Source organism: Pecten maximus, chromosome 2 (assembly GCF_902652985.1).
Source record: "Pecten maximus chromosome 2, xPecMax1.1, whole genome shotgun sequence".
Classification (NCBI taxonomy): Eukaryota; Metazoa; Mollusca; class Bivalvia; order Pectinida; family Pectinidae; genus Pecten; species Pecten maximus.
The window spans coordinates 48,374,400-48,386,043 of NC_047016.1; the positions used below are offsets into that span (position 1 = coordinate 48,374,400).

At 36.8% G+C, this 11,644-nt stretch overlaps 1 protein-coding gene across 1 annotated transcript; it reads left to right on the forward strand.

The window, feature by feature from the left end:
- The first annotated feature begins 4,972 nt into the window (after positions 1–4,972).
- On the forward strand, positions 4,973–9,321 carry LOC117322333. The gene is given in 5 exon segments (XM_033877194.1): positions 4,973–5,100; positions 5,237–5,647; positions 6,144–6,334; positions 6,461–6,639; positions 6,641–9,321. Coding segments are annotated over 4 exon segments (810 nt in total). The 5' UTR covers positions 4,973–5,100; positions 5,237–5,472; the 3' UTR covers positions 6,906–9,321.
- The last annotated feature ends 2,323 nt before the right edge of the window (positions 9,322–11,644 follow it).

Here is an 11,644-nt window from a genome sequence, read left to right on the forward strand (position 1 = left end):
GGAAGCGTAGCGCTGATGGAAAGGATTGTATTACGTTCTCATTGCGTTGTCAGTGCGTTCTTGCTACGTCAATGTAGTTCTTATTGCGACCTCTCTACGCTTGTACAATGACCAAGGTACGCTAATACCACGTTGTTGATGACCACGTTAGGTTTCCAGTACGTTCTTACGGTGCTCATTAAGTTTACGACACGTCTGTCACAGGTTACCACCACGTCAAAACCACGTCCAGAGGATCGGCTGTATAAATACTCATTTCAAGTTTAATTCATTATCACTTTCGTTCAAACTACAAAAGAAGATGGTTACAAGTTATCAAGAACTTCTTATGCATCTTGCTCTGATTCAAGGACAACAGGTTTTTATTGATGCACAGGCCGCACTTTTGATGCTGCGAAGAAGGCGAAGAAGGAATAAAAGACAACCTAGGCTTTTTTGGTACCACCACCACCACCTGTCTTGGACTGTCCGGATTTTCTCGGCGGCATATTGTGAATATTGCAGGGGAATGGAAAAAAGAAACAAGTCAAGTTGTATTTATAGGGAACGGGCAAACGCAGAGAGAACGTAGTAATTACGTAATGCACGCGTAGAAAGATCTTTTTGGACGTAGTAAGAGCGTATTAAGAACACACAGAGCGTGGTGCACGCGCGAACATGCGCGAGATAAGGTCTTAGTGGAAACGTGTAGGACGTAGTAAGAACCCAGCAAGGACGTAATGAGGGCGTAATATGAACGTGACAACTGCAAAATTCTCCATTTTTGCCACGACCCCGCTGCGTTTCTCGAAATTTTAAGGACGCAGTGCGGTCTTCGTGGTCTTTGTCTTAGTGTGATGGGGGCATTAACAAGACCCCGTACAGCAGGGCGCACTGCTGAGAAGGCTAGTTCAATCGGCGATCGAGTCTGCTTCTCGAGAAATATTGATTTTATGAATATATTTCGAAAATTATTATCTTTCATCAGACATTTTAAAACTGTGTACTATACATATATATACATTCGTTGTATATTTTGGGGAAAAAATATTGATCGAGTGTCTATCACGAAAAATGTGCAAACCTAACAAGTCTTTTGATAACATGGCTCTGAGACAAAGGAATGTTAAAAACATCATCAATATAAGCGACTCGCTTTTAACCCCGCACCCTCCTTCAATTCACGGGAAAGCTGACGAGTCAATTTGAATTTCATATCCTGTCTTGATTTAACACTGACAGGTGTAATACTTCATTGTATCATAACAAGTATAGGGTATTTCGTCATCATAACAATCATTAAATCTAGGACACTTGGCCGAGTGCCAACTTCCGGTATTTCACCACCAATATATTTGGCCTTGCCGTTTCTTTTAAAAGGTTCTCGACATACATTGCATCAGCATAACATTGACCATTTTATTTAAACTTTGAAAGCTTAACTCGGAACGTGTGTGACAAGAATTCATAAAGATAAGACAATCAGTATTATATCAGTGTAATATGTACTTGTACCGTTGACGCCAGTTGTTGGAATTGTAGATATAGCCTGTATCGCCCTGTAATCAGTTTTAACTAATCGGTTTGACTTTCATTACTGGTCACGTCCGATAAAGGTGGGACTCTGATCTATGCCTGGTCGTCTATGTGATAATATGTTGATTATGTTTTATGTAGATAACAATGACAAAGATCTGTCGTACAGGTACACCTGTAGACTGACGGTTATACGTCCGGGAGTTGTCCTTCTGTAACGAACTGAAACATGTATTTTGCTCCGTAGGACCTGTATATAACGAACGCCACACCGCTCTCACGCTCCGTTATACATATAACGAACGGTACACAGCTCTCACACTCAGTTATATATAACGAACGGTACACAACTCTCAAACTCCGTTATATATATAACGAACGGTACACAGCTCTCACGCTCCGTTATATATATATATATATGTATATATATCACGAACGGTACACAGCTCTCACGCTCCATTATATATATAACTAACGGTACACAACTCTCACGCTCCGTTATATATATATAACGGACGGTACACAGCTCTCACTCATATATAACGAACGGTACACAGCTCTCACGCTCCTTTATATATATAACGAACGGTACACAGCTATCACGCTCCATTATATATAACGAACGGTACACAGCTCTCACGCTCCGTTATATATATAACGAACGGTGCACAGCTCTCACGCTCCGTTATATATATATAACGAACGGTACACAGCTCTCACGCTCCGTTATATATAACGAACGGTACACAGCTCTCACGCTCCGTTATATATATAACGAACGGTACACAGCTCTCACACTCCCGTTATATATAAGGAACGACACACAGCTCTTACGCTCCGTTATATAAAACGAACGATACACAGCTCTCACGCTCCGTTATATATAATGAACGACACACACCTCTCACACTCCGTTATATATAACGAACGGCACACAGCTCTCACGCTCTGTTATATATATAACGAACGGTACACAGCTATCACGCTCCGTTATATATATAACGAACGGTACACAGCTCTCACGCTCCGTTATATATATAACGAACGGTACACAGCTATCACGCTCCGTTATATATATAACGAACGGTACACAGCTCTCACGCTCCGTTATATATAACGAACGGTACACAGCTCTCACGCTCCGTTATATATATAACGAACGGTACACAGCTCTCACACTCCCGTTATATATAATGAACGACACACAGCTCTTACGCTCCGTTATATAAAACGAACGATACACACCTCTCACACTCCGTTATATATAACGAACGGCACACAACTCTCACTCTCAGTTATATATAACGAACGGTACACAGCTCTCACGCTCAGTTATATATATAACGAACGGTACACAGCTCTCACGCTCCGTTATATATAACGAACGGTACACAGCTCTCACGCTCCGTTATATATATAACGAACGGTACACAGCTCTCACGCTCAGTTATATATATAACGAACGGAACACAACTCTCACGCTCCGTTATATATATAACGAACGATACACACCTCACGCTCCGTTATATATAACGAACGGTACACAGCTCTCATGCTCCGTTATATATAACGAACGGTACACACCTCTCACACTCCGTTATATATAACGAACGGTACACACCTCTCACACTCCGTTATATATAACGGTACACACCTCTCACACTCCGTTATACATAACGGTACACACCTCTCACACTCCGTTATACAGAACGAACGGTACACAACTCTCACACTCCGTTATACATAACGAACGGTACACAACTCTCACACTCCGTTATATATAACGAACGGTACACAACTCTCACACTCCGTTATACATAACGAACGGTACACAGCTATCACGCTCCGTTATATATATAACGAACGGTACACAGCTCTCACGCTCCGTTATATATAACGAACGGTACATAGCTCTCACGCTCCGTTATATATAACGAACGGTACACAGCTCTCACACTCCGTAAAACACCTGTACAGACGGTACACGTTCTGTAACACCCGATAGACATACCCGTATACAACTAGCAGAACACAATTCTCGCACTTTGACACAGTGAACAGTGCACAGCTCCAACCCTCCATAACAATTGTATACATGTAACGAATGGTATGCAGCCTCACGATCCGTATCACATACAAAAAGGTCTAATGGTACATAATATATGATTAACCACTATTATGAAAGTCCCAATGGGAACCATTGTTATTTCAAATAAAAATGCAATAAATTGATTAAGATGATCTATATACCTGTAGTGTGTAATTAAGATTCTACGGGCAGCATGACGAAACCTACCGAGCATTCTAGACTAGTTAGTACTCGATCTATATGGTAGAGAATACACTAGAATCGTTCATTGAGCCATGCATCAATATTTCATTTGGATATCGTCAAAAACATCTATATTCCAGAACAATCCACCTCCCGGGGTTTACCAGTTTTTAAGAACATTCTAGATGTAAGAACAGACGTGTACGCCTGCTGTAGGCTGTATATAAATGTATATTTAGTAGATTCTGTGTATATTGTCGTTACAGCGTTATAAAGTCACCCGAGATGATGCACACATAATTGGTAGCAGGGAGGCCACAACTCCAGAGCAGAGTAAGAATTGGTGATCTCTGGGTTGATTAATATAATTTCGTGATGGGTGGGGATGCTAAAAATGGTCTCAGAACCACACTAAGGTGAGTAGCATGAAAGGAATATTTTTGAAAAAGGTTTTGGTTTATTGCTTAAATTCCCTTTTTTTCTTTGTCAAATCATTTCAATTTCATGTACCATAATTAACTCAATTATAAGGATAAAACGTTATAGGTCTGTGACAATAATAAATATTATATCTAAAATTCTACATTTTGAGACCAAAATTTTGCACTGTCATCGATCAACTTGACAGGTATGAATAAGGTATAATATAACTACCGCTTTCAGCTGAATTGACACAATTCCTAAACAGTAGCTCTAACTGTTATGGTATCTATGCTAATACATGTATGGGTCTCACAACTGTTAGTAAACATGCGTCAGCGTAAAATTGTGTTAAAATTATTTATATATATATCTATTGTTGGGTCAGGTCACCCGTAGCACCCGGCTCTTCTTTTAAATGTCACAGCCGGGAAGTTTGTTATTTTTGATATTTTCAGGAAAAACAATGTTCTGCTAAGTAAAGTGTGTTTCCGTTGGAATATAGACGTTTTTTACACATTTTTTTCTAAATAAAAAGATATTTATAGTTGAAAAAATACTCGTTGTTTTCAGTGAAGAAAACCCCCAAAAGGTGTGGGTTGAAAGCCGGAAGAGCCGTGTACACCTATTCGGAACAGACCATGTTTAGATTTCATTAACACTACAGAGTGGTCCCGAATGCGTTGTGTTCTATTTCAGGGGGAAAAATACGACGCAATGGTTATTTTTAGTGTGCTTGTCGATTCCTGAGGATATGATTGGTCAGTTTAATAGCGGAAGTCGTCATATTTTAAAATAGTATCAAGGATTGCACCATAAGAAGCGCTGCCGGTGTAAGACTGGGCAGTAAACGAATGTAAGGCAAGGAGGAAGAACGTAGAAACACAAGCCAGGTAATTTGTGGTGCAATTGTCACGATGAAGATAATGAACAGTCCCAGAATGATATCCCTTAGAGCCCTGTATAACAAATACCCTAACAAAATCATGAAACGTTTTATTTATAATATTTTTTTCTTTCACTTTTTAGTCCCGGCCAAGCCCGGCGCCGTCAGAAAAGAAAGAGTGACAGGAAAACCGACTCTGCCCCCAGAGCTCGTACGAAGCCAAGGGAGAGATCGAGGAAAGAAAGAAACTTGGAATCTTAAATCCAAGATAGAAAAGTTACGACAAATCGTAACAATTCACTCTCACGGAGACCCAGCAATACGGCAGAATTTAGCGAAATGTTTGAACAGACGATTAGCATCAACGACGTCGCCGAACATGGCATCGTCCCAAGAAGCGTCGACGAGCTCGTCGACATGTTGGACATCGGGGCTGGACTTGCTGGAGAATTTGGATCTGAGTCTGTTTACGGACTCGTTTCAGATGCCACCATCCCCAAATTCCAACAATTCTCTACATTTGGTACAGAATCCAAGTGGCCTATTTGACAACGGTAAGTAATTTTTTCAGTATTTCATTTACAGTAATATATCTATTGATCAACTATATTTAATTTGGAGATATTGTCAAACGAATTTTAAGTTTTTATTGTATCTTTTGACCTTTTTACGTGCGAGTGTTAAACTGTCAATCTGTTCCAATATGGCGGGACAGGGGTTGGGCCGGTTGTAGCCTAGGTAGGAGATAAGTCACGTGGGATTATGGGTCACGTGTATAAATATTTATATTTAACTAGGGACACAGGCTAAACACTTCTAGTAGCAAAGTTAAGACAGAAATTTTAACAAAGGAAGATTAATATTTATAACCACTAATGGTAAATACAACCATATATATCATCTTTTGTATTTGAAGATTTAAATATACAAAAAATGTGTGTTAAATTGACAATGTATACATTAGGGATTAGTTAAAGAATGTAGAAATATATTCATATATGTCTAAAGTAGCAGTGAAAATAAGCATTTCTTTTATTTTGTGTGTTACAGAGCAAGCTGGAATCAAACCTGATCCAGCTGCCACGGCCTTTGACCTGAAAACTGATTTTGATGATGCGGGGGGTGAGCCAAGTTTGGATAAAATGGGCGGTGACGTCCTTGACATGCTCACTTCCTTCTCTGATGATGTCGATGACGAGTATCTCAATAGCTTCATGGACCTCACAGGATTCCTCCAGCTGGTAGGTTGATCACACCATCCTTTGTAATATAGACTATTACCGATTCTATATGTATTCAAAATCAAATTAACACAAGTTTTAAACAAGGCAGTTCATTAAAATTGATTCTTTCTTTTTCCTTCACAGGAGGACTCCAACATGGGAAAACCCGAGGAGGTGGCTCTGATAACTGAGCCTGAAGTTATTGAAAAACCTGTCCAGACAAAGTCGCAGAAGCGTAAGCTTGATGATGAGGTGTTCGAAGAGACAGAGCCATTCTCAGCCAGCATCGATCATGACTATGTCTCCAAGAAGCCTCGCACATCATCTTGCAACAGATGATGAGGTGTTCGTCTTTGAAGAACCTAAGGCGAAGATTCCTCCCGTTGAGAAATATCGAGAGAGGAGAGTCAAGAATAATATTGCGTCCAGGAGATCTAGGGAAATTCGCAAACAGAAGTTTGCGAACATGGAAGACGAGGCAGAACGACTAGTTGTCGAGAATGCCAAACTTCGTGAGCGCATCACTGAAATGGAACAAATGGCGAAAGAGATGAAAGCTACTCTGATCAGTAAATTGGCAGGGAAGTAAATGACATGTACCTTCGCGGCCGTGAAGGGACTGACAATTTACTGAGAAGATAGAATTGCCTCCAAGCCATTGTCCAAGCCATTGTGACAATTCCTAATATGTTGCCATAGCTATGGTAATTATATATTCTATTTATCATTAATGGAAAAAAATGTATTGTACAGTACAATGTACAAAAAAAGTTTAAAATACGAAATATAAAAAAAAAATGAATTTCAAATCTGACAACATGTATATGTTTTTGTTGGTCAGTTTGATTATCATCTTAAATTCATTTTGAAATGTTTTTATTGAAGCTTTGTATTATGTGTTGTTAACAGTGAAAGCTGTTTTTCATTATAATTTACCTCAGGAGCAAGTGGTTTTTAATTATCATCGGGAGTCCGAGGTTATACATCTTACGAGCAAGTCTATGATGTTGAAATTATATTTGTGCTAGCAGAGGCCAAGCACTGCCCTCCCATGTACATATGTTAAAACCATGGCGAGGGCAAAAAAAAACCTGGTGTCCAATTATTTGTTAACATTTATTTATTTTCCATTTTAAGTTAAATACTATTTATCATTTCATTTTGATTGTTCAAGATACTGATTTAAATAATGACAATATTTTTTATGAAACAAAATTTTGAATAATTGATGTTTTAATTGTCAAGTGCTAGAAGAATTCTGTGGTAATGATCAAGTACCTAAAGACGATGAATGGATATGGTTTGAATACATAATTTTGTGAATTTGGCATACAATAACTGTTTTATGCAATTTAGTAAGTGGGTATCTTGCATAAATATAGAATCAAAATGAAATGTATTTCATTTTCTTTAAGTTTTGATAAATGGTACTATTATTATTTGTTATATTTTTGTTACTAGTAATGCAGATGATGTTTTTTTTAAAGTAAATAATGTCAGCAATTTTTCTGTGACTTTATTGAATTTTCAAGTTCTTTTTCTTCAACTGATGATTGATATTCATAAATCTTGTACAGTAAATCCTTGGTACAAGATTGCATGCATCTCAACATTAGTTTGTTTTTGTCTTTATTTTCTTTCTCACTTTTTTTAAACTGTTTACATTTTTATATTCTTGATATAATGCCAAATCTATAATGGCAGTATAAGGTTTTACTGTTCCAAATTTTGTAAAAGTATTGTGTAATTGATGAAGCTGACATTGCTTACTGAGTGAACAAACATCTGAGAGAGAGAGAGAGAGAGAGAGACAAAGACTTGTAAGGACTAAGATGTAACATGGACATTACGGTTAATATGTATTGGGTGGGAACATTTTAAAAGTTACAACTAGGACAGTGTGTTGTGAAAAGTGACCCAAAATCTGATGTGTAGTAGTGATATAAATTAATTACTCCGGGATTATTTTAATGACTTAAAAAATATTTTGGAATGTATTGAAATAAAAGATGGGAGTTGGGGAAGAACAAAGAAAAAATATAGAAATATTTTAGAATGTATTGAAATAAAAGATGGGAGTCGGGGAAGAAGGAAGGAACAATTATTTTTTAATAAACCGAAATATTTTCTAATAAGTGAAGGGTTGGTTGGAGAACATTGATGAGAATTATTTACAATATGATGACAATTATTTACAATAAGCTTGCAAGGACTGAGACCATTAAACCAGGTTTGCTGCAGTCGTTATAGGGTTACACAGAAAATCATATACATTTATGTATATGTATATGTAGACAAAATCATATAGATTATTCATGATGCATGGCAACTAGTCGTATTTCTGACAGAAACCTGGTTTAATATTTGAATGTTGTACATAAACGGTTGTCTACCTTAGCCTTATTTTCCATGGTATGCCATCATTTTGCACATTAATTTTACACTCGCTTATCATTTCAATAACTTTTACATTATAATGGCAATCAGGTGGGGAAAACGTTGAAAAAAAATAATTTTTTTTTGCAATTTTTTGTATTTGAACTTTGTAAAATTGATGGATGACATTTAGTATAGATTACATTGAGATTTTATTGTGTAGATTGATATGTTTTATGTTGAGACAGCAGATAAACATTGTGATGTGATGGTGAATGTATAACTTCAGAATAAATTTCACAAAGTACTAATTATAAGACCATGGATAATGTGAGAGAGTGTTCGATATTTACATTTGGTGTTTTTGTCAAGGAAAAATTGTTCATTGTTTTTGTGATGCAAAAAGTATAGAGGATGAGGAATTTGGAATATATGAAATTGGGAAAAATATTTTAGTACTTGCCTTTGATATACTGTAAATCAGCTCTTTAAACAGTTACTGATACACTTGAAAAATATTTTGAAAGAGAGAGTTGGTGGGTAAAATTGTTACAAAACCTTGTTGAAGTTGATACATGTGAAGAAAAGAAAGAAAAAAAACCTTAAAAAATAAAAAACATCAAAATGAAGTTAAGTGTCTATTTTCTTTTAGTGAAGTGTTATTACCAGTGGAGGGATTTCATTCCCGTTAAATTATTGACAGATTTACAACGGAGGAGTGGACAATTTTGTAGAATTCTCCGACATTCTTTAGAAATTACAGAAAAGGCACAGGAAATGCTTCATTCTGAGAAATAAAACATTTCATTTGATGTTAAGTTTTCACACTTCATGAACTTTATGAACAAATTTGTTGTCATGTTCCTGTGCTAATACAAAGTTGCAATATCCTACAGAAATGAAAAAACATGTTTCACAGAATGAAGAGATATCAGTGATACTGAAAAAATCCTTTTCAGGGCATCATATAGTTGAAGAACGTCGCAGAAGGATTAAAATAATTTAACAGTTAATGCCAACTTTATTCTTATACATTGTGGCTGACATGACTTGGTGAAATTTTTGAGATGGCAGCAGTTTACATATCCAACAACACTGCCAATATGAGAATGATGGATGCTGTAACACCAAATCCTTATACTGTACTAAGGTTTACCACAAAGCAAAGCAAATACACTTATACAGTGGAACTTTGTTAACTCGAACTCGGAAAACTCGAATACCCCGCTTAACTCGAAGTACTTTGTCAGTCCCTGCCAAATTCTCTCTTAATCATAGTCAAAAAACTCGGAAAACTAGAAAAACTCGGATAATACGAAGTGAAAATTTGGTCCCAACAATAAAAATCCTACTTAAAATGATGGAATAACTCGAAGTATCATTTTTGTGTCCCAACGATCGGTGGTAAACGCCGACATTTTTTCAACATCGAAATTCCGCTTGTATCGGCACCACAATTCTACCGATTATTATACACGATTATAAGTGTTTCATAAATTCATGAAAGAAATTGTCGGTGGAATCTTATAACAATAACTGTCGGTGATAAAAAGTACTGTTTTACTTACATCAGGTAATTTCCTAAGGCGGTCGCCGATAATAATACACACGATAGTCAACAACTCATCTACCCGCTCGCTCAAGCGGAACTAATCTCTGACACACCGGTAGATCTACTCGGCTGATGTTTTTACAGGTGTAGAAATGACACAGTCACCGGTGCCTATTAAATCTGTAAACTGCTGAAACAATAGCGTAATTACTGCCGAGGTGTTCAGAGTACAACTGTAACGGTCAGTGCGGTCTATTAAATCGAATAAAACGACAACTCAGTTACAGTAACATTTTATATGCACATGCGCAGTACCAACTTCCTGTGTTAATACACATGGAAATGGCGTGGTTTTCGGTAAAACGTAAGTTGGACTATCAAACACTATTTTATATGTCAAATATAAGGTAATGGTTCTGTTACGTTTTACATACAATCTGTGTTAAATTTAAAAGGTTATTTGATATAACATTAATAAATTGTTATTCGGTTGAATTCCATTTTATCGGTATTCCTTTTGCAAACATGACATGAACACCACATCGTTATTGAAGTGACTAAGTGAAAGAAACTTTATCGAGACTGTGTATCGGCAAAACTACACCAAACTACAAGTGACAGAACGAAATATTACATATACATTTACATGTATTGACCAGTCTTTACACTGAACTGATGAGTGACAGAGCAGAGTTATAATGATTATATAATGTTGACAAATATTGACCAAACTTTGCACCAAAAATGACAACTTGCTTAATTCGAACACTCGGATAACTCAAAGTTTTCTCGTGGTCCCGTCGACTTCGAGTTAACGAAGTTCCACTGTATTAATAATTTATTCTATATAAAATTGGGCAGTTATTGCACGAAAATGTGTCGACACTGACATCAAAGATAGCTTCCACATCTAAACTAAATGTTTTTTGTTATAGTATGCGATAAATCCTTAACCGAATACAAGATTAAAGATACCAGTAAAAAAATTGCGAAAATCCTTTTACGATACAAAAGGTTTTCATAATTGTGGTTAAACTGTTTCAGTTTTTCATTGTTCACTGGAATTTTTGACACAATAAATAAACAATCTTTCATCGTGTATCTCTATGCCTCTCTCTGCGGCAGCCGACTTCCTCAATGCCAGTAGGATTCGGTTATGTAGCCAGTCCAAGAGTTTGCTGACATTCACGCAGTTTTGATGCGAGGGACTGCAATAAATCCCTGGAATAATACGTATGGTATAATTAGTCAAAACTGCTACAGTGGTTGCCTTGTAGACATTTGAATATCATAGTTTAATACAGGTTACAACAATTTTTCTACAGATTTAAGAAAAAAAGAAGAGAGGAATGAGAAATTATTTCAAACTGAGACTTGACTAAATATCTTGAGCTATCTTT